We start from the raw sequence: 25,043 nt of genomic DNA, 5'->3' as shown, positions 1-25,043 counted from the left end.
GCTTTATTAAAACAATTGTGTAAGGCCAAACCATACAGTCCTTACATCTAAGACACTCAATGTGGGAAGCTCATATATTTCCATTGCCTGCACCCCTTACTAGGGGATAAAGTCTCTCTTCATTTGTTAATGACAGTGATGATGGTTCTTAATGCTACTGTTGACTGCTGTTCACTTTACATGGTTGAAATATTATTCTGATATACTGGTAGTTTATTAAATAGTTTAGTACAACATTTGATTCAGAATATTTTTTTTCTTGTTTTCCTCCTCTAAAAACCAGGTGCATCTTATGGCCAGGTGCGTCTTATGGAACGAAAAACACAGTATATTATTTTGGGGGTGGGGTGGGGTGGGAAAATTGGGGGTGACATCCATGTTGACATTTGAAGTCAAAAGTGGGTCCTGGAGCAGGAAAGGTTTGAAATCTATGAGTTTCCGTGTTTATGAGCAAAGGGCAGAGGTGACAGAATATGGACATTACAAGCGCATGAAGTGCCAGAGTCCTAGCAGATGTCACAATGAGTAGAACTTTCATTTTTTAATTTTTATAAACTATTTATTTTTACAAAAAATAGCAGTGCAACATATGGTGTATTATATATTCGGATTTGACAGAGGTGGTTACAAATAATTTGCTTATGAAACTTTGTTCATCATCATTCCAAAAAATTGTGCCATGTGTGCCAGTTCAATTGGTTTCTTTCTTCATTAAATAAAGCCACACCATACAAAATCATCTCCCTAGTCCAGCCATCTCAGTATTCAAATTTGTTTAGACAGTTGTCAGCTAGTGAATTATTCCAAACACAGTTAAACCATTCTTGTACCATACACCCACTCTCATGTTTCTCTTGAAGTTTACAGTATAAAAGGTTAACATCTCTTTAAATGGTATTGTTTGGGGTAATGTTGGCCAGGGAGTTGCAGTTGAAGTCAATTCATGAGTTCTCCAATATAAGCTAAGATTTTATACCCAGGCTCCCAAGTCCAACTCTGGGATTCATCCAAACTGTGAAGGGATAGATCCACATGGCATAGGAGGAACATGAGCAGTGGTATTGCATTCTTGCTATTAAAAAATATCTGCCACAGGCTTACAATTACAATACAAGTTCTCTGTCGGGAAGTATTCAGGCATATGACTTAGATAACTTAGGTGTACCAGAAAGTGCTCACCAATAAATTGTTAGTCCACAGGACACATTTTTGCTTTTCATCATGAATATGGATTCTCATAATAACAAAGAAAGAAAGAAACAGTGAATTTCAAGTACCTACAGTTGTGTAAACATTTTTTTAAAAATAAAATAACCACATTTAACTATTTGGCACAGGATTCACAAATGAGTTCTGTGAAAATAGGAATAGAAACAAAAAAACTGCCAGCTAATGAATATTCATTTCCTCCCTTGTGGATGTTAGTTGCATTTTGTTCCATTGAAATCAACCTATGAGATCCAACCCTATGTCTTGTGGGTGTGTTTGTGAGTTTTATTCTTTGGTTATAATGTGCACAACTACAGGTAACTTGGACCCATTTGTTCTGTACTCTGTGTTACCAGTTACTCCCACTCCATTTCCTTTCTCCTGTCACAATCTTCCTAGCTATTTGCCAAACACTTTGTCTCTTCACTTTTTCATGTGTGTGCGTGCACACACACCACTGCTACTCATTTAGTATATTGCCTTGCAAACATTATGCAAAATCTAGTCTTAAAATCTCAGGTTTTTTCCCTGACCTTGTTTGATATGGTGGAGATAATACTGGAAGATTCAAGTCCACATCCTTAGGTGTGTGTTTGAGTTGTACAAAGTTCCTCTTAACCTTGCCACTGTTGAAGAAGTCTTTTGACTTTTCTTTGGATTGCCTCAAGCTTCTTACCATAAGTGTTTGTTGTGGGGTCATGGGGAAAATTGGCGGTCTTGACCCGTTGACAAAAAATGGAGATGAGCCATTGGGTTGTTGCTGTGATAGTCCCATCAATGAAATCTTTTTAGTGATGGGGTCCGTCAGGGCAACTTGTCTCAGCCTTGGTAAAGGTGATAGGTGTGGTGATTCCATAATCAAGAGAGCTGAGCTTTCTTTTTCCTGGTATTGCAATGGTAGAGATGGAAGATTCTCATCCATTGCTTTCAGAAGATCTTTGACTCTTGTGTCTGGACAAACCATAGGACTTTGGTCTACCAGTCTGTTTTCAATTGCTGACCTTGGTGTTAGTCTACTTGCACATGACATTAAGGACCTCTGAGCCTGGTGGTTCATAGAATATGCTGGGTTATTTCCTAAAGCTGAAGGTGGCTTCTCAGATAAATATGATTTTCTCTCTTCTGAAAAACCTTTAATATCTTCTATATTTTCCTGCTGGTCCAGTTGTGTCTGATTTAATGGCTCACATGAAAAATATTTATTTGGAGATTTAGGAGGTTCAAAATGAACCAATTCTCTGTCTGCAAACTTGGAAACTAAATGGAATATAGAGTATATGAAATCAGTTTATGTAGAAATTATAGTTGCAGTAAAGAGTAGAGATATCACTATGTGTTATACTTCAAATTTGTGATTGACATTTGGTATGATGATAAGATTTTTGGACGTTGCTCTTTCAAAATGATAATAAAAGGTAAAAAAATTGGTGAAAATAAGAAGGGGTACACTAAGTGTTGGGGGGATACTGTTTAGCTCTATCTTGCCCCCCATTCAACATCTACATGAAACCATTGAGTAATGCTAGTAAATACAAATTTGCACTTTATATTTTGCAGAGAATATTACACTCTGACTTGTTTTGCAATGAAATACTCCCTCTTACAAGCATTAAGGGTGCAATGTATGTCCCTTTAAGATATTTAAAAGTGGGAGCTAAAACCTTTCATAGTTGCCACTTCCAATATTTAAAAAGACACGTGCTGAATTGTATACATATGCACCTTCCAGACTTCATGAGAGGCCCAGTTATATCATCTGCTCATCATGTCCAGATATAAATTTTATGTCATGACTGGCCATGAGTCACAACACATCTGGGTTAATTGTAGATGAGAAATGACGACAAGTTGGATCGAGGGTTCCTGTGAGAGTATCTCCACTCACGGGACACTTCTCCTGCAGAAAGAAGGAAGCTAATGTTTGCTGATTTCTCCTTCTCTTAGTATTCCAAAGGTGTTCTGGAAAGTTAGGGGACACTCTGGAACAGTGTGAAAGGTGGGCAAGGGGGCAAAAGGCTAAAAGAGGAACTATAAAAAAAAAATTCTCCTTCCTCTTGCTCATACTGGCCTATCCTTTTCCTTTAAAACAATAAGCTAAGGTGCTCTGATGTAAGTTAAGGTTAAAAACAATTAATTTTCCAAAGAAAGAAAGAAAGAAAGAAAATCTTAGAATGACATAGATAAAACATATATGCTTTACATATCTGCTTTTCAAATATAATATCTATAAATTGATAGAAACCCATACTGTATTTTGTTTGCTTTTTGGACAAACGAAACCACTATGCTCTTGTAAGTACCTGTATTGGTTCTCTTGTGCCTCTAAATAAAGTGCTGGAAAAAGGGAGGGGAATTGTTTCATCTTTGTTTTCCTTCTTTCATTCTGACTCAATGAATTAGTTTTGCTATTAATGCACACTGATATGCTTTAGATAGCCACTTGCTCATGGAGGGCATTACCTGCAATTCCCAGGTTTTTTGCATGGAGTGCCCCTACAACAGCAGCGGTAACAGTGCTGCCTACCATGTAACTTTGGGGTAAGAAACCTTTTTTTTAGTTTGACGGCCTCATTCTTTTCTGAGGGCCACATGCCAGTACAGTGTGGGGCCAGAGGGGAAGGTGTGTAGAGCACCAAATACAAACTTTACCTTGTTACTGGAGGCTAGTTTCTAAACACACAATCCCCTCTCTATCTTCCATTCAAACAAGCAAGACATTACCAGAGTTCAAGGAAACATTCTAGTCAGGCAAAAATATTCAGGGTGTGCAGCAGGGTCATTGAAGGGAGAGCCACATAGAAGCCTGGCAGCCCCTGGACCTGAAATTCCCTACTCCTGATGTAATTTATCTCCCTTGGTTACCTTAATTTCAATTAAAGTCCCACTCACCCCAGCCTTTGTACAGTTAACCGCATTCCAGATTATGAAGATAAGCAGCACATATTACCTTCTGGTAAAATTCCTTGGTTTTCCAGAGTGATGGCAATTTCATCTTCCTGGATAGCATATGGCATTTCTGAGTTCAGGACAGAAGGAAACACTTTATTCTCACAGCTTTTCAAGTTTTCTGTTGTAACCTGTTCTGTCTTTTGAGAAGCTGGCATATCATCTGCATCTTGGCTTAGGGTCCCAGGAAGTTTAACATCAAACTTTTCTGAGGTACTTTCCTTCTGTAGACATATCAGACACTGGTAATACTACCATACATGGAAAAGCTGAAGTGATAAGAAACTGCAACGTGGTAAGTTCAGGTATCTAGGTGGGATGTAGACTTTGTTACTAGACTAGGGTAGGTTAAGAAGAGGGGTCCAATGTGAAAAGCTAGTCGTGATCAAGTTAAGTCCCTTTGGTTTCAGAGGGAACTAGGTTCAACAAACTTAGTCTGCAGCTAAACTGGCTAACTCTAAATCTGTGAAAACTGGTATTGTGACTGCAAAGACTATGGAATAGGATGTTTACATTTTTTGCAATAAATAATCTATGTACAATAAAACCAACAGTATAAAAACAAGGGCTGTTATGAGAAATTCCTTTTCTCCAGCTGCACTTGGTATCTGTTGGTAGAGCCATAACCCAAATACAGGAAACAGTCTTATACTAAGCCAGACCACTAGTCCACTGAGCAGAGTATTGTCTACTGTGACTGCCAGCAGCTCTCCATGCTCTTTGGCACACGTTTTTCACACCACTTACAGCTGCAGGTACCATGGAATGAAGCTGGGATCTTCTACGTGCAAAACATCCTCTACCACTTAACTACATGCCTTGTGTCAGGAGCCGGAGTCAAGGGCAGGTCAGTAACAAAACACCCGGTGTCAGTGAAGTTAACTCATTATTCAAAGAAACCAAAGCAGTGTGGGCCTAGTGATCGCAGCAACACTTCCCAGTAGGTCTAGCCCCAATGAGGCTCCTCCCCGCTCAGGTCCTACCTTAGCAATCTAAGGCAACTTCATCTTGTCTCTCTTTGCTCCACCGTATTCATTCCTCTCTGTGTTCTGGGAGACCGGGTGGGAGGGGAACTGATCACAGCAAGGGTAGGAGACTCCCTGGATTCTTCAGTAGCCTGTCTCCTGGGCCCCCTCCTCTCCTGCCTCTGAGTCTGTCCAACTCTCTGCCACAGTTTCCTCCTGCTCACGAAATCCTGCTACCTCTTCAGCTTCCGACACCTCCTCCTCCCACTCTTTCCCCTCTTCTCCCTCTGATCATTCATCATCGTCCCACCACCATGCCCCTGGCTCTGAGCCTTCTTCCCTCGAGGGTTCCCCAGCTGGGGCCTCCCGCCACTCTTCTGCATCCAGCCAGTCCATGACACCTTGTTGGACACACCTTTTCATGTAGGCATTCGGGTGAGGACTGACGGTTGGATTTGGCCCCAAGGGCTGAACTTTTGCAATTGGTTGAATGGTTTTTTTTTAACTGATGTTTTGATTTTATTTGCTATTTTATGTACTTTTGTGCACTACCTGCCAGATCCTTGTGGATGAAGGGCAGTGTAGAAAAACAGCCTATAACTAAATACATAAACAAATCTTCTGAGTAAAAGAGCCAAAGATAGCACCGTTGATGTATAATGCTGACATGTCTTAATAGATAGTTGGACACTGAATCCAATATAGTACAATATTAAACCTTGACAGCCACTGTTTTTACAGGAAAGGTTTTCCTTGTTAATCTATCCTATAGAAATCTTTATTCGAAGCAAGTAAAATTTATAGGCTGACTGGCTCTCCCAATGCTTGAATGAATTTTGAGCCTTAGTAGAGTACATTAAAAGACTGAGTCTCTTGGAATCTGAAACACTTTGGGAATCTGAAACTCCTGTGGGTTCATCTGTCCCTATCAAATATTTTCAAAACTTGCAGAAATGTGGTTATATCCGTTATCTTCAAGGACTTTCTGTCCTTGAGCAACTTGGGTAAGTTATTTTTAAAAAAACCAACAACAACTGTACTGCTCAAACCACACTGCATCAGTGGGGAATAAGAGATGACATAAGTATTTTAGCCAAAGCAATCAAAGCGTCTCTCAGGATTTTGCACACTCCTGGTTAAGAAAACAAATTTTCATCTTAGATTTTGCAAACTGTCACGTTATATACAGTACATCAGAAAGCTTGCCATGGCTCGTTTTTATAGCCAGGCCTCTTAAGAGCTAATTGGTTAAGCACCTGGGCAGGAAGCTTTTTGGCAGGAACACTATTTCTGGAAGGCTTAACTATAAAGTTTTGGATGGCAAATTGTAATCATTAGGCTCTCTTTTCTACAACAAAACACATAAAATGCAAACAGGTTGCTTGGAGAAATCACAGTGTGTAAAAGGACAGGCCATGTTTTATGCTTATCCAATAATTTATGGCTCAAGCCTGATCGTGGAAAAAGGGTTTCGGTTGCCTGTAGTCATTTAAAAGCCAAATTTCCAGTAGGTTTCCCCACCAAACAAAATTACTATCATGCCTAAAACTAAATCTTTTGTGACCAGCTGTTTGCAGTCAGGATTTTAGAAAGTGAGAAGTTAAACTTTAATAAATCGAACCTTTAGGGGCTTTCCAGAAAAGAGTTTTATTGGACAACCAAAGCACAGTTATGACTTAGTTGATGAGGGGGTGGGGAATCAAATCTCTTTCCTTGTGTCTACTGTGGGAAATCACATTCTCTCAATACTCAAACATCTTTTCTTTTCTTTTTTGGCAATGAGAAAATGTCACACACACCACTCAGTTAGCCTATCTATTAGAACCTGTAGTGTTCTGTGTAGTGTATTTACATCACTTTCATAGGCACCTACTAGCTAGTTCTTGTGACATCACTGGTGTTGAGCAACACCTAACTCCCAACATGTCTGCACAGGCATTTATAGTGTGTGTGGTGTTTTTTAAATTGTTTTTAGGACAGTTATTTTACTAGTTTTTAAAAACTTATGCAGAAGCTGACTGCTATATTATGTCAGTAGAGTACTGTTCCTCAGCAATGCCCATATGCATTATTATTATTATTATTATTATTATTATTATTATTTTAATTTATATACCATCCTTCACCAAAAGATCTCAGGGAGCTGTACAACATTAGAAACACATTGCAAAACATCAATGATAAAACATAATAAAGGCATAGTAAAAAGCATACTGAGAGACAGCCTAATAGTAAAATGGCATCCAAAGACATGTAATGGTGGCACCAGGCAAGCCTCTCTAAGGAGTGCATTCCATAATCGGGGAGCCACCACAGAAAAGGCCCATTCTCTTGTTGCCACCCTTTGAACCTCTCTGGGAGAGAGGACATAGAGAAGGGCCTCAGATGACAAGCACAAGGTCTGGGTCTGTTCGTATGGGGAGAGGTGGTCCTTAAGGTATTGAGGTCCTGAGCCATGTAAGGCTTTATAGGTCAACACTAGCACTTTGAATTGGGCCTGAAAAGTAATCGGCAGCCATTGCAGTTGTGCCAGGATTGGTATGATATGCTCAAACCGTAGACCAAATGGCCTCTCTCTTTCCCATGAACCCACCATTCCCCAGGGTCTCAACTCAGCAGCTTGTACATACAGCCTTATGGAGAAGCAATCAGGAAGGAATGGATGCTGTCGGTTTTGGGGTTTTTTTAATGTGCAAATGGTTAATGGCTTGATGCAATAGTACATAAAATGCAGTGAAAGAAACTTTTCCATTCTCCCCCTCCACTGCCCTAAACAGTTCAATAATGTTGAGAACAGCCACTCCAAGACATGTTGCTGTCTGAGTCAAAGAAGACGATGGGAAGACCCGATTCAGCTTATATAAGTCCACTGGACTGACAGTTGACTCTTACTTTGACACAGGCAGTAGGACACCATGGTCCTTAATAATTGTGGGTAGTAGGCTGCATGGAACATAAATCTCTGTCCTTCAGCACCTCACCACTGCTTCCTGCCCCTCAGCATTTGCTGTCTGAGATGGTTGCCCCATTCTACCTAATGGCAGAGCCAGCTCTAATGCTGAAGATCAGTGAATGCTGCTGCCCTCTGCTGAACTGTATTATGCCTAAAGCGATGTGAAGTTGTACAAAAGTTCTGCCTGTGGTTTTTATCACTGATGGCCATTTCATACATTCAGTCTTAGCCATCAGATTTTGCATTCGCTGAGTGAGGAACAATAGATGTGCGAACTTGCTGCTATCCTGAGAATTTATTGTAAGAGTTGTCCATATATCTTGGATAAACAAAAGTCAAGGGGAAAATAAAGTTAGCTGGATGGCTTTCTTGATGAGCCTAAAAGCCAACGTGAGAGAGAAAGTATTTATGGCAATGTAAAAGAAGTACAACTTGGAATGACAGATGAAATTCACAAGGGAACTGTTTAGAGTTAATATCAGAAGAATTTATGAAGAGAAGACCTTTTGACTTTTTGGTTAGTGCACAAATGGAGTTGAAAGCACTCATGAAGTCCTCACTAAGCACTAGTTAAAGGACCACAGGGAACAGATCTGCTGGGCTGGCGATACAGAGAAAATGAGGATAGTAGAAGATTTCAGCCTTGAACTTCCAAGGTTCTGTTTTTTTCTATCTGATTCAAATGCAGGTCAAGGGATTCTTAAGTTGCTCCATATTGTCCCCATCGGAGCATTAAGATGCGCCTTGTTTAAATTCATATTGCATTTTATTTTACAACCCAAACAGGAGGCTAGTGAAAGTATCTGGCTTTCTCTGTTATCCATGTCAGAAAATAAATCCCAATGATTTTTTTTTTAAATGTTCTCCTTTTTATATAGGATGCATAGCTGCTTGCAAAGCTTTTATGAAATCCAATCTAGAGGGAAAATATGACTTCAGCATAGGAATTTACTGGAAAGTTATTTAGCTTATTTGAAGCTTTCAGTTATTTATTCAATAGCACTTTGTTGTAAATTATTTGTTTCAAGTGTTCAAATATCAATGGGTTCATTGTGTCTGCACCTCACTCCAGGCATGGCAGAATGTCAAGAGGATGAAGCAAAAGTGATATCTGGCTTGTTGTCAACATTTAAAGACAACAGAATACTGGCATTTGCAATATCTCTCGGAAAAATTAAGGTGGTCATACTGATATCTGCCATGTTTCTAACAAATCTGTCTTGCATTCATCTTGCACCAAGGTGTTTTCATGGTTGTCATGTTTACACAGTCACTTGAATGAAAATTAGGTATTATTATATTGGTGATCACTTTCACAGCATTTCACGCTTTTGGCCAAATCATCTTCTGCAATTGTGCTAAACTCTGCAACAGGGTTTATATCAACCAATGTGATGGCACTGTTATATCGTGAAATCCTACAGTATCAGTTGCAGAATGAACTTTGCATGCAAAATGTTAATCTAGCCTTAAGACTACAAAACCTATGATGCTGTACACCCTGGTGTGAAATAAACATGTGCTTGCTGCAACCACCTCCACCCTATAATGTGCCCATGAGCAAAGTCACATGTAGAGAAATCATAGAATTGTAGCATTGGAAGGGACCATGAGGGTCATCTAGTTCTGCCCCCTGCAATTCCCCTGGCATATTTCACATGTCACTACATGATCCCCTGGTTGTGTTGGAATACAGGAGAACAGGCAAATATCAAGCGAGTCTTGGAAACAGCTTCATTACAAAATTCCTGAAAGTTCCTATGAGCAAGAATTAAAACCCTAACAAGGCCCATCTAATTTTTGAACCACTCTCCACCTGAGCATATGTAGTAACCATTAGGCAGTAAAAATAAAGAAAAGTGTCTAAAATCTTTGGAGAGGCTGCACACAAACCATAAATTAAAGCATATTTCATGCACCTTTAAACCACAAGACTTTCCCCAAAGAATCATGGGAGTTAACAGAGCTACAATTTTGAGTACCCTTAGCAACTTACAGTTCCCAGAAGTCTTTAGGGAAAGTTGCTCACATTATTCCTTTTGTGACAAGAGCTGTTTCTGGAACTACTCTTGTGAGCTGACTTTATGAAGACAAGAAACTATGTTTTGGCCATTGGTCCTTCCAGCTCAGTATTGTCTACCAATTGGCAGCGGCGTAGCGTGGGTTGTCAGCACCCGGTGCAAGGCAAGTAATTTGCGCCCCCTAACCCGGGGCAAGGCAAGTAATTTGCGCCCCCTAACCCGGGGCAAGGCAAGTAATTTGCGCCCCCTAACCCGGGGCAAGGCAAGTAATTTGCTCCCCCTAACCTGCCGCCGCTGCCAGCTTCTTCTTGCTGCTGCCTGGTCTGGTCTGGTGTGGTTCTCTCCGCGCTCAGCGCTGCGCTGGGCGGCCGCTGCACTGTCCCTCCCCCAGATAGTCCCTCTCTCTCTCTCTCTCCGCACCGCACGCCTGGCACCCACCCCCTCCACAGTGGGCGGCGACCCAGCGGCTCGGATCGGATTCGCACAGCCAACACTGCAGTGAGAGAGAGTGAGTGAGCCAGGTAGGGGCAGAGAGCTGCGAGTGCGAGCGCGCCCCCCCAGATGTTGCGCCCGGTGCAGCCGGCACCCCCTGCACCCCCCACGCTACGCCACTGCCAATTGGCAGTGGCTTTCCAGGGCTTCAGACCAAGAGAAATTGAACCACCCTCGCCCCCAACTGAACTTTAGAGGCACCTGAACTTTCCGGGAAGGTTCCAAAATAATTAAGTATGCCAAAGCAATATACTGAAAATTTGCACAGAGCCATAACTTCATGAGTCAAACTTATCAAAACAAGCTTTCGCCCTGGATTGGACATTCGAATGTGTATTCTAAGAAATGTTGGTTTTGGTCAAATATTCCCAAACCATTTACACTTTTAAAGTTAGATTTTGGCTTCCTGTCCACACAGAGCAAGATGTTTATGACTGAGCTGCTAGCCTCTTAAGAGTGATGGTTACCAGTGAGGGAAAACATAAAGATGCCTAAAGTAATTTGGCTCTAAGTAAGTACCAAGATGTCCCCCTGCCTGTTTATTTGTTTAATAAGCCCTGAATCTCTGCATTAAAAACTCAGGGCTAAAATGAAACATGTACTATATGGCCTTGCAACCTCTCAAAGAAAACAATGAGAAATCCTTAAAATGTTTGAGGTTTCCAGTGTGATCTGCTTCACACCTTCCCTGACACTGAAATATTATTGTTTTATTCATTATTTCACTCCAGCAAGCAGAGCTCAAAAGAGTTTAAAATGTCCAAAACCAGCACCAAAACATACAACTAACAGCAACATAACCCAACAAAAATGATAACGTAACAGCAAGGTAAATTGCCAAGGCAAGGCAGAAGCTTGCATAACATACACAAAAACAACTTTTGTGTCAAGCAAGAAAGCTTTTCTAGCTACTAGCAAACACAAGTTAATCTGCTCCAGGTCATTTTAAGCAATTCTTTACTTTCCAAGTGGGAAAGCTACTTGCTTTAAACAAAAATGATACCAATGAACACGCATAGGCTGTGTGTACACCATACATTTAAAGAACATTGTTTTCTACATAGAATCCTGGGAACTTTAACTCTGTGAGGGGGTAAGCTACAATCCCCAGGATTCTTTGGCAGAAATGATGTGCTTTAAATGTGTGTATGCAGTCTTGGTGCTCAGCACTTCCCAAGTACCAAAGGACAGGGCTTGCAAAGCCCCTTGTGCAGTATTTTCCAAGTGTCTGACAAACAGCTGTTTTTCATGTCCTCAGAAAATGCTGCACAAGAGGATTTGCAAGTCTTATGCTTGGTGACTGGGAAGTGCTGTGCACTAAGTTTTCGATCACCTGACATCATTATAATGTCGGATAACTAACTGGTGGGTGGTCCAACCTACCTGTCAAAGTTGGCCCTTGAAGATGGAGAATTTATTGTTATTTTTTTACTTAAAATCATTTATAAACAATGCAATATTTTCAAAATCTCTATTGATCTGGGCCACTGGTCCAAAAAGGTTCCCCACTCCTGCTCTAAGTTAAAGTAGTATTCAGTCTAAGAACCATAATCGTTCCCTAGGACAACTCAGATTCCCCCCCCCCCCACACCTCTGTCATCTGACAGACAACTCCATTAGAAACTGCAGAGTAAAGGTAAAGGTAAAGGGACCCCTGAGCATTAGGTCCAGTCGTGGCCGACTCTGGGGTTGCGGTGCTCATCTCGCTTTATTGGCCGAGGGAGCCGGCGTACAGCTTCCGGGTCATGTGGCCAGCATGACTAAGCCGCTTCTGGCAAACCAGAGCAGCGCACGGAAACGCCGTCAGAAAGACCATGTCTATTAACAAGCCAGAATATCTATCCTCTGCTCCTGCCAAATGTTGCCCACTCCATCAATGTAGGATCACGCTGGGCAGGTGCAGTATCCACATTATCTCATTGCCCTCCATTAGAGATGTTTGGCATGCAGCATCCTTAGCTCTCACCATTGCCCAAACACCAACCCTTCAACACCAGGAAAAGGAATGATAAAATGCAGCCATATCTACTCTCTGGGATTGAGGACCACCAAATGTGCATTGCAAGCATAGCTCCCCAGTGGTTCTGCCACGCCCACCCCCTTCTTGGGATGCAGAAATCTAAACCAGGGATGGAAGATCTAGTAAACCCAAGGAAGGAAGATCTAGAAATTAATAACCTGACTTACATCTAGCTAGAAATACACTGACTAAAAATCCACTGAGAACTGGCTTCCCCGGAGTTCAAGAAATGATGCAGGCCCCATGTTTTCAGAACTGCAGGCAAGGTACAGGCAACATGCATTCACTAATCCAGTCACTGATTCACACCTCACCTTCATTGTCCCGTGTTCTTTCTGATATCTAATTAATTTCTTCAACAGCAAGTAGTATGTTGCCATTATATAGGATGGCTTGTTGTTTATCAAGACATTGACAACATCCGAAAGATTGAGTTCCAGTGTTTCCGTCATGTAACTCAAAACAACAGGATTCAGCTCATCAGGGCGAAGTCTGAAAAACAAGATGCTTTGGTGACAGGGATGGAGGGAACTCTTTTTTTTTTTTTAATGATATTTATTGAAAATTTTAGAATTACAAAAGAAAACAAAGAAGAAAAAAGAAAGAAAAAACAGAGAAAAGACAAACCACAATCCAACAATACAGATTAATAAAAATCAAGATCAAAAAATAACACAACACAATTAAAAAACAAAAATATGTCACAAACATTTAAAAACAAATCCCATATTCTCAACTCTTTAACTGTCATTACCTTCTTTCTTTGACCTCCTCCTCCTCCCTTTTTTGTATCCTAGTTGTTAATTGTCACAGCAAATCCTTTCCATATTTCATGATATTCTGTCATTACTTTACCTTAATCTATTTTAATCTTATCTTACTATGAAAACCTTAAAACTTAAAACTTAAATCTTATTTTTACCAATTTTTCATAACCATAATATTCTTACATAATTCTTTAAACATTTTTCCTAGAGCCAAATAATTTCATTTCAACATCTTTCTAACATTCATCAATTTTATAAAACAATCATAATAAAAAAGAAAGAATAACAATCCAATCTTCATCCAGCGTCTCTTCCTCCTGGACCCGGGTTTTGTCAGTCCTTTCTAAGGGATGGAGGGAACTCTTGGGCTCAATCTGGTTAACTGCTCACTCAACAAAGTTATTCCCCTCCACAACAAAAGAACCCTTGTTTTCTTCCTGATCCCAATTTCAAAATTTATCTGAACACCGCCTGCAAATCTCCCTTGAGTTCCCCAGCCTGCCTATAAGCTCCTAAATCCTGCCTCACCCACCATTTCTCCAATCTTATTGCTGCAGTAGAGCAACAATGGTAATGGGTTGGATCTCAGTAGAGGTAAGAAGAGGAGGAGGAAGAGGAGGAGGAGTAGTTTGGATTTGATAATCCGCTTTATCACTACCCAAAGGAGTCTCAAAGCGGCTAACATTCTCCTTTCCCTTCCTCCCCCACAACAAACACTCTGTGCGGTGAGTGGGGCTGAGAGACTTCAAAGAAGTGTGACTAGCCCAAGGTCACCCAGCAGCTGCATGTGGAGGAGCGGAGACACGAACCCGGTTCACCAGATTACAAGACTACCGCTCTTAACCACTACACCGCACTGGGTAACGTACATATTATGTCACTTGTATAATTACTGCCACTCAGTTATATGTTCAGCCAGTAACACTACATCAGTGCAAATTTTTTTGGAGAAAAACTGTGTAATTCAGTGGCAGAGCATCTGCTTTGCATGCAGAATGCCCTTAGATCAATCCCTGGCATCGCCAGGAAGGGCTGGGAGTGTCTCTCTCTGAAACGCAGGTAACCCACTGTCAGTCACGTATAGAGTCCCCACCAGCAATCTGAAGTGGAACAGCTCAAACAATGGCTGTTGGCCTCAGTCAGTGAAAGTTCTGTATATTAATTTAAAAATCACACGTTTCAGTCCTAAGCTTAGGGATGGGGCATTTCTCCTATAGGACAATGTTGTCTAAGAACGCTATTCGGAACCAATTTATTCAAATTCTGTCAGTCTTTAAAAGTTTTAAGAGGAACCAGGAAGTGCCTCCAACAGGCTTGGATTGGACTTTATATGTGCCCCATTAAAATGATCCAGTTCTAGTTTTGTTTTGTTTTAAAGGAAGGACAAGAAATAATTGCATTGGCCTTATGCCTAGGAAATGCTATTCATAAGGCGAAAATGAACAAAGAAGACAAAATTCGAAAAGAATTACCTATTTTTATATGTACATGGATTCAGTGGTTTCCTGATATTACCGTCATTCAGCCATTTGTCTTTCATTGCCTCTTTAATAGCAGGTCTCTTAGCTGGATCAGGTTCAAGTAAAGAGTGCATGAAATGAACAGCTCCTGGGCAGAAATTCCAACAAAACAATATTAGCTATAGCAATAGCCTGCATTACAGTTTGTCTTTCTCTGGCCTTAGACCTCGTACTTGCTAAGTTCACCATCAGCAAAGACATGCCCTCAGAGGATTTAATTTTGTTAACTATTTGATAAACAGGTGTTTAATGTCCCAAATTCAATTCCCGGCATCTCCATGTACGACTGGGAAAGAGACTCCCTACCTAAAAACCTGGAGAGTTGCTGCTAGAAAGGTGTGGTTCAAGGGTTCCCAAAGTGTGGTCTGGGACCACCAGTGGCCCATGAGCATCATTCAGACTCATGAATTCATGCATTACACAAGAAGCTTTATACTTCCATTTGTACTTTATATATACCGGTACTTAAATTCCTTTTAGAACCCACTTTTGGTGGCCTAATTTTTAATGCTTAAAATAGTAAGCTTTGAAGTTCTAAACACTGACACCACAGTATAACCAGAATGAATCATCGGGTGCTTTTGCAACCCACCTAATTTACCTAAGCTGTTGTAGGGACTCCAAAGCTTAAATCAAGAGCTCTGCAGCCTGTTTAACCAAATGAGAATCCCAGGACAACCTTTGTTGAAATATCAGATCTTCTTTCAGGCACATAAGGAAATAGAAGGGTGAACAATAAAATTCCACAGTTGACAGGCAGTATGGAGCCTCTAGATTGACTATGTTTGGCACACACATTATGAACATGACCTTCATCTGGTCAGAAGAGCAGTGAATTCTGCCAGTGTCTTCAGGCCTGGATTTTAGATCTTCCGTAAGTCTACCTTCAGTCTACCCTGGGGTGGGGAAGCACATTTCACTCACCGCCTAAATTTGGGTAGAGCTGTCCAGGTTTGGCCTTGTGACCTGACAACTATAATGTTGCAGGGTGGCAGACAACACTTCCAATAACAGTGGTACTCTATTTGACCTGGGCTGCTTGGCAATTCAGTAGGTATAGGAGGAGCAGAAGCATAAAGCTGCCTTGGCAGGTCGCTGCCCTGTTTTCAAGTCATGATGGGTGACCTCACTACAAGTTGGGTTAGCCAGATTGAGATGCATGCAGAATTGTTGTGAACACAGTAGTAGTAGGAGCCGACTGCCGCTTCGCAGGTAAGATTCACCTTCTGTTGTGTGGGCAGGACGGTCCCTCCCCTTACCTAGCCAATCCCCTGGCAACGCCTTCCCAGGCGGGATTGGGTGATTGGCTGAGGTAGGCGGAGACCTCCAGGTATCCAGCCTGGGGAGGATGAAGCCAGCCCGAACTACCAGGAGTCACACTGGGATCTGGGGGCTGCGTGCGACCATGCAAAAGGCACCCCCATTAGATGTGGGACCAGTCATTATTTGTACCCCACCCATCTGACTAGGTTGCGCCAGCCACGCTGGACGGCTTCCAGCATTTACAGAAACATAATAAAGCAACAACCATTTTTTAAAAAAACTTTGGTTTTGTAACAAAAACCAGCCCGAATCTTTTTTGAATGGAAGTTGTGCATAAATGGCTTTCCTGTTCTCATCAAGTTACATAGTGACCAGCACAACTTGTCTCTTATTGCAGAAGGTGTTTCTGAGTTGTCCCATCCACCTAGTCACAATGATTTTATAATTATTGTCATTAATACATTGCCAAAAAGGAGGAGAAACTGCATCAGCATTTTCTTTCACACAAAACTTTATTAGCATAAAATTTAAATATGCTCATATATTTAAAATTATGGAAAAGCCATGAAGCAGTGGCAGGTCATTAAAAATGGTACAGGAAGGTGGTGTTTTAGCTGTGGCTCATTTTGCAAGGCGCCATGAGTAGCATCCAAAGTGGTGCTCGTGACACTAGTGATGCTAGTATAGCCTCCATCCTCAGAGAAACACGCACAATAGTTCTCTTTGCTGGACCAAACATCACTGTCATTTGACAGCTGTCACTGGTGGACTGAGCATTTGCAAATACTGTTTAATGACAATGAATGCCTGCTGGCTGTGGCAGGGTCACCTAGGAGTATTAACAATGTCTGGGCAGTGTGCCCAGGAAATGCCCTGGGAAGATCCAAAGATGCTTGCAAAGAAAAAGCCACTCATTTCAAAATAAATCACAAACAAGTGCTTCATAGATGTTGTTACTCCTTAACAAGATTGATGGCAGATGAAATCACAACTTATTTGTGTCACATTTTCTATGAACATTAAGCATTATGAGGACAATCCAGCCAAAGTTAAGTTCAGAGAGTTCAACGGGAGTGTTAAAAGCATGTACCTACATCTTTTCCAAGGAAGACAAGCAGGGCCGGTTCTACCATTAGACAGAGTTTAGTGGGTGGCTCAGGCAGATTATTTTGGGTGTCCTGAAAAGGCAACAAATGCCTGCAATTTATTATACTATGATTGTAATTTGACCACCAGGGAAAGGTATTTGTGCTTATGAGTTTTTCTGCTCAGGTGCCAAAATAACTTAGTGGGCCTTGGGTAGTATGTCCCTTAATCTGTGGCTAGGGGATGGGAGGGTGTGGCATTCACAGCTCTGCCTCTGGCAACAAAACGTCTTGGGCTGACCCTGAAGTCAAAGGAACTCAAAAGTGCTTACTTTGGCTGGATCAAACTCCATGTGTATAATACAAAGCCAGGTATGGTTTACCAGTGGAAATGTTGGGTGGAATGGGATTCATTTCACCATTCACCATCTTGAGGTGCAACTGCTTGATATTAAATGGTTCCACAGTGAAGGGCAACGTGCCGGTTAGCATGGCAAACATGCTAACTCCTCTGCCAGGGAGAAAGATAGTAACAGTCACATCAGTGGAGCAAGAAGAGCTTTATAAAATGCATGTGTGATGCTTGGGAATACAGTGATAGATTGATGTGTGTTAGCATTATATACTTTGTCAACCAAGTTGCTACTATCAACCAAACTTGATGGTTTCTGCTCACATCCATACATAATAGAATAAGCAAGCAATCTACAAGAATCTACTCTAGGCCCTTTCCACACAATTGTTCTTTTTTCTGCAAAATAAGTGCACCTCCACCCCATTACATACTACATGACTATTTAGAAGCAAGCTGTGCATTTAGTGACTCTTGGAATGGAATATGCCAGTTGTAGAATATGTTTCCTCCCCTTCCCCAGCAGTCTTACCTCATCCCACGCTGTACAGGAGCCTCTGGCCATCCAGAGAGCCCCTCAAGGGGGTGCAGTCGGAAAAAAATAATTCCCTAATTTCCTCACATTAACTTAACTTAGGTTCCAAGCCTAAAAGAAACTGCAGCATCAGATTTAAGATGCTTTGGAGGACTGTAATGTGATTAGCTTTCATCCACCATCAGCTGCATTTACAGAACACCTGTTTTATTCCAGTTTTCATACCCTCAGTTTCAGAGGGATGGAAGAGCTGTAGCATGTGACAGTCAATAAATCCCCCTGCTTCATGTCTTGTCTGTTTCCAGTCACAAGTCAACCTCACAACTTATTGTTGCTCCCTATTAACATCTTGTATACTAACGCCTCTCTCACCCTCAAATTTTCCATGCTTTAGGAATTCCACATTCTGGTAGGGTGTTGAAAAGAGGCCTTGGTAGTCCTAAAGGCACTCACTTTCATATATCACCAACACCAAGTAATTTAACATATACAATGATTGCAGTGTAAAAATCTAATGCTATGTGAGTCTAGAGATCAAAGTACTCTTGTTTTTACTCTCATTGTAAAAATCAAGAAACCCACTTGCCGTTCTTGAGGTGCGTTTAACTTCATTTGGTATACTGATGTCTAAAGCTCCAGCTAAGTTTTTCTGTCTCTCACACACTTAAAATTAAAATTATCATATTCGAGGCCCCCATTCTCCTGAACATTGCTGGGATATAATTGATAAATGTAATTCTTGGAGACTGGATGTGACTAGATATTATCAGCAATGTAAAAAGAAATATCTGAAGAAGTGTGCATGCACACGAAAGCTTATACCCAGAACAAACATAGTTGGTCTCTAAGGTGCTACTGGACAACTTTTTAATTTTTTAATTTATTTTGACTGTGTCAGACCAACACAGCTACCTACCAGAAAGTAAAAAAGAAATAGTTTGATTTATAAATATCTGAGTTGGTTTATTTATTTATTTATTTAAGATATCTATACCCCACCCTTCATTATAAAATTCCAGGGCACTGTGCAGAATACTTTTTCTTACAGGTCCAGATAAAGTACATGTTCGAGTATATGATGTGCATGTAAATTTCTTGAATACTTTCTTTGTGGGGGAAGAAGGGGCTGCCAGGGGAATTGTTCAAAATCACAAGCCCATCATTTGCTGGCAGGAACACTACATGACTAGAACTCTACTAAAGTGCTTTAGGAGCAATAAAATATTCACAATCTACTTACATGGACCAGACATCGACTTTGGGTCCATATTTTTTATGAGCCAGGAGTTCTGGGGCTGCATAGGCTGGACTCCCACATTGAGTGTTTAACAGTTCTTGAGAAAGGCCCTCAAACTTCATGATGTTGCTCAGTCCAAAATCTGAAGAAACAAACACATAGAAAATTATACATTTTCACACACAAACATACATCTTGGAGATATCTTTAGAGTTTAGATTGACCAGTTAACCAAAGCAAGCAACATTCTAATCTAAATGAGATTGGTGCAGCTTGTTTTCATATTACATCACTCCCCACTTTTTCCTGGATACACTAGAGATGAACCTTGGAACAAAGTCCAGGGCGCAGCAGCCCATTGTCCACTATATGAGGGTGGCAGGTAATGAGGACAGTGGCAAGTGTGTACCTTTCCAAGTGATGACTCTTCAAAAGTCAACGTGGGCAGCATCTTACCATTCAAAACATGTGAGGAGAAAAAGAGGGGAATGATTGTTTATAGAAACATGAAAGAATAGGGCTAAGCAGTGTGGGCTGCCCAGTAACAACAGGTGGTCACCAGTTTCATTTTTGTAGGGTATCTTTTGTGAAACATGAAGTCTAACCCAACTCCTCTGGAATTTCTATAGACTGAGGTGGACTTTTGCTTAAAGACTTTTGTTAATATAAAATGTGTTTTTTTGGGTATGAGCCTAGTCTGCTCAATTAATTTAAACAAGCAGAAAGCGAGTGTGGCAGAATCCTCCCTGGGTACCAGGGGAAATGAGTAATGTATAAACAGGGGGTGGGGAAGGGAAGGCCGCACCAGGGCCTTTGGCTTCTCGTCATGGTGTGCAGTGATGAGGCCATTACCTTGCGCCAGGGCCTGATCTAAGCCCAGCCTGGAGTCCAGAAAACTTTCAGATCTTCAGAAGCATATTGAGCAAATTAATCTGTTTATTATGGATTCTTTCTGGAGTGTATTGTTGTGGTGGTGGGAGAGATGTCCTTCCACTCCTAGGTCCTTCTGTCCCCAGGGCACACATTTATCTCACGTTGAGTATCCTCTGCAGCAGGAGTGGTGATTTTTTTTCATCCACAAGCCTGCATACCCTTGTGGGAAGCTTTCCAGGGGCCACACAACAGTGGTGGCACTGGGTGGGGCCAGAGGCAAAAGTGGATGTGTTTAGAGGCCCCCCCAAAAGAGTGGGTGAAACAAGACCTGTGACTCATATCTTTGCATAGTAAGCTATATTCCAGCCATGCAAAAGTCAGAGGTTTCTATGACAGCCACCCATATCTCTCCACCCAGGCAAGGAAGAAGCACAGTTCAAAAACAGATTCCAGCAGGCGTGGAAGATGTGGTCTGGGGAGAGAAGGGGTGGCCAGGGGAGTGGGCATGGCTGGGAAGAGTTCTGAGGTCCTAGCAGAGAGGCCTGTGGAGCCACACCCAGCCCCCAGCTTTAGGTTCTCCACTCTGGCCATCACAACCCACAGACACCATAGCTGTTTATTTGGCCACTAGTTATTATGTATAAGTGCAAGGCAACAAAAAACAATCTCTGCAGAAGAGAGTTGTATGTCGGCCATACAGTACACCTACCAACGATTCTGATGTTGTTGTTTTCATCCAGAAGAAAATTTTCAATCTTCAGATCTCTAAACAAAGCAGGAGAGAAAGTAAATGTGTTGTCCTGAAATACAGGATTGGATACAGAGTTTCTGTGAGTAAAATTCCATTCATTGGGCACTTCCTACCGGAGGAATGGTGGGGAGGTGATTTTAGTCAGTTCAGCATGCAATTCCCTTGGACATTCCAGACATATGACAACCCACGTTGGCAGTGTCATTTTTGGCGGAAAAGCTCAACAATTTTGGGATTTTCACTGTTTGAAATATGGCAACCCTAAGTTGGCACTGGGGGGGTGTGGACAGGAGGAGAATTGGTAGAAATCCAGAGCAAATCTGGATCTAGCACATAATATTTTGCTCTGCAAATAATGTTAAACTAACCTTTCTGAGTGTAATAACTTAATTGCCCTAGAGCTCCCCAGAGACTCGTTGCCTTATAACAATATTTTCCAGCAAAGTATGCAGCCAATGCTGGACCTTGGCACTGAAGTCCAGAAACCTGAAGCATCTCTCCCTCCCACCCACCAAGAAAAAATTACCACAGAGTGACATATTATGGGGCAGTGGGAAGCAGGCCTGGGATCAGTACCTGGACTGGCACAGGTATTCCAGGCCCTAACAGGGACTGATGATGGCTTTCTCTATGAGGCCAGAATTAGACTACAAAGCTCATGTTCCAGGGGGAAGAGAAAGTGGGAGTTTCAGGAAGGTGAGTTGGAGGGGGGAGAAACCCCCTCAAACTACACATTGCTAGTGACTTGAACAAACTAATCCCTTCTATCTCTCAACTCCAGTTTAGCACCTGAGGCAAAAAGTTTCTGCTAGTGATAGCAGAAGTAACAGCAGCAGCAGCAGCAGCAGCAGCAATAATAATGATAATAATAGCAACAAGAACCAGAAATTTGCTTCCCTTTCACGGCAGCCAAAATCGGTTGTCTGAGGTAACTACCTCACACTGCCTAACAGAGGCACTGACCCTGTGCTCCACATATAATGACCCACTTGTCAAAATGATGGACATTTTTGCTCATTCTCCTAATAAATCCCAGTTTGCACTCAAAACCATACTTGTTTACTTTAACACTGTGTGTGTACACTGAGCTAGCCTGAGACATTTCATTACCTGAAGCAGGAAATCCAAATGTTGTGGGGGGGGGGGTTTCCTCTCTCTCTCTTTCCAGCAGTAAGGATGTAATAACAAATTAAATGACAAGGTGCCATGCTTTCATCTGTCCCATGAGATATTCACTTCACCCTAATGGTTTCACTGCCTTAAGGCTGCATGGATGCTCTATGTGAGTAAATAATTTGATATTTCTGAAATACAGTGGTACCTCGGTTTAAGAACAGCCCTGTTTACGAACTATTTGGTATACAAACTCTGCAAAACTGGAAGTTGTGCTCTGGTTAGCGAACTTTACCTCGGTCTACGAATGGAAGCCAAACAGTGGAAGGGCACCGGCGGCAGGAAGCCTCATTAGGGAAAGCGCACCTAAGTTTAAGAACGGTTTCAGTTTAAGAACGGACTTCTGGAACGGATTAAGTTCATAAACCGAGGTACCACTGTATATACCGGGGTGCCCAAACCTTTTTCAAAGAGGGCCAGATTTGATGAAGTGAACATGTGTGAGTTGTTGGGCTTTTTTTTAGGACTGAAGTTGCTGAGGGTTTTTTTAGGATTTTACCCCAAAACAGACTTTGGACATGCCTGGTATATACATATGGCATAATTGATCAAAGTTAAGCACTTAATAATCTCACTAATTTGAATGGAAGACTTCAGCAGATACTTTCATGAAACGAGTTTTATCATGCCCCCTGAAATATAAATCTGAGGGAAGGAAATCTGCTGTACCTGTGGACAATCCCATGATGATGCAAGTGTTCTACTGCAGACATTATCTGCCTGGTATATTTCTTGACTTCCCTTTCTTCCAGTTTCTTTTTCTCGCAAATTCTGTCCATGAGATCTCCCCCTAGGCACAGTTCCATCACCATGTAATAGGAGTTTTCTGTCTCCAATGTTTCATAGAGCTGAACAATATTGGGATGTTTAATCATCTGATGTATCCTAGGTTCCCGTTTCATATTTTTTAAGACATAGGAGTCTTGCTTGGCTTTTTTCTTGTCTATGACTTTTATGGCTACCTAAATAACAAAAACGCTGTCAATTTTTTTAAACAATACAGACAACCCACTTTTCTTTAGCAGCACAGTGTCAAAGACAAAAATGTATTTTTTATATATATTATTTAGCATTGATGGGATCAAGATGCAGTTTTTCTGCTAGTGGTTTGCATGCAATAAGTCATAATATTCAATGTCGATAGCTTTGTAAGTTTTTGATTGCAGTTAATATCTGCTAAAATTAGATCATGATATAATGATGATCTAATAATTTGTTCCAGCAAAAGTGTTCCTTGTGCAACACACAGTGGAATGTCTGCACGTACAGACATATGCCGCCTCCCAAATTCTACACTTCTGTTAGATAACTTGAATGTTGAATTTCTCAAGGAAGATAAGCAGTGTATCCATCAACACATTTACAAAAATGTAGGTGCACAGCTACTTCAGATACTCAGAATCAAATAAGAATCAAACAAGTTTCATTGGTATCACAAATAGGAAAACAGTGATTCATAAAAGTTAGGGAAAACATCTAATTATACACACAACATACCTAACACAGTAATATTAACATATCAGATCTGGTGCAATATTCCAGAGCATGATAGCAGGTAAATATATTATTACTATGATGGGCATTGCTGCTTCAGCTAAATAAAGCACCAGGTTGCACTTGCAGATGAAGAAACAAAGCCCTAAACTTCTTCAGCATACATCACCATGAAATTAGTGGCAAACGTTCCTCACTCTCTTCTAGCCACTCTCCATTTACCTTCTCCCCAGTGGGGATGTGAAATCCCTCCATCACTTTGGCAAAGGAGCCCTTGTTGATCATTTTGCCCACTAGGTAATTCCCAACTTGCTTGGTATGGGGGAAATTCTTCCTAGACTCTTGGGACATCTTGCTGAAACAAACAGGTATATCCCTATGGTTTGTCCCCCACTCTGGTAATATCCTTTCCTGGTTTGCATGATCCATTCCTCTGTCATCTGGAGCAGCTTTGATTGCCGTAGGCATCCCCGGGGGAGTGAGACTGGCTGATGACACCCCAGTTCCCGAAGACTGCTGCTTCCCAGAGGCAACACAGAATGGTTAACAGATTCTGTGCCTGTAGGTCTCGAGGTACAATGGCCAAGTCGTTGGCCGCGCCGTGTGTGATCATCCTCGCTTGGAGGCTAGTTTTTCATCACTGATCTCTATCTGCCGGCATGCAGGCCTGCTCAAGCAGAACCAAGCTGGAGATTATTAACCTAACCTGATACACGATGTCAATTAATGCCCCAGAACTGACAGCTCCGATGTCACATAATCTCATGGAACAAACCCTTCCCGTTTACAGAGGCCAGCATTAGCACCAAGGGCTCTGTTCACTAGCCCTGAACACCAATCAGCTAAATTAGAGTGTCGCTCGCTTTACCTGTATTTCCAGAGATAAACAGCGTGTCCACTCCTCCTGTAAAGGCATCAGGGTATCTCAAGTGAACACTGAGTTTAGTTAAACAGAAGGTGGTGCTAGCATGTGTTCAGAACGGCTTGACCCCAATGTGCTGCTGGTCCTCTGCCCTCATCCACCTCAAGAATCCTCTGGGGAGCTGCACTCTCACCTCACGCTGGGTGAGAGATTCATGCTGTTCTCCCGGACGCCCATGAACTCACTAACTGATTCATACCTCTTAGTAATCGCTGGGAACTAACTACACATGATGTTAACTGCATGGCTTGCAATCACATTTCCACCCCTTTATTCCAGTGGGTTGAACGTCCCATTTTCGCGTGCTTTGTTCACAATGAACATCACAGTGCTCACCCCCACAAAGGGGGGTGGAATGACAAAGAGATCGCAAGCAAGACAATTAAACCCTCAGGCCCTATCTGTGCTCTACATTTATTTATTTATTTATTTATTTATTTATTTATTTATTGAATAAAGTAATAG

General features: G+C 41.6%; 1 protein-coding gene across 1 annotated transcript; it reads right to left on the bottom strand.

Moving 5' to 3' along the window:
• Nucleotides 1-856: 856 nt before the first annotated feature.
• LOC308474066 (hormonally up-regulated neu tumor-associated kinase-like) lies at nucleotides 857-24,216 on the bottom strand. The gene is made up of 9 exons (XM_081000061.1): nucleotides 23,879-24,216; nucleotides 22,832-23,124; nucleotides 20,948-21,003; nucleotides 19,369-19,507; nucleotides 17,625-17,752; nucleotides 14,846-14,981; nucleotides 12,921-13,098; nucleotides 4,157-4,379; nucleotides 857-2,466 (listed from the first exon to the last, which is right to left on the bottom strand). Exons 1-9 carry the CDS (start codon nucleotides 24,122-24,124, stop codon nucleotides 1,700-1,702), a joined length of 2,166 nt encoding a protein of 721 aa, XP_080856187.1. The 5' UTR covers nucleotides 24,125-24,216; the 3' UTR covers nucleotides 857-1,699.
• Nucleotides 24,217-25,043: the final 827 nt, after the last annotated feature.

This window comes from Podarcis pityusensis (assembly GCF_964106645.2).
Source record: "Podarcis pityusensis genome assembly, chromosome: 3".
NCBI lineage: Eukaryota > Metazoa > Chordata > Lepidosauria > Squamata > Lacertidae > Podarcis > Podarcis pityusensis.
This window is presented reverse-complemented; position numbering and strand designations above follow the sequence as displayed.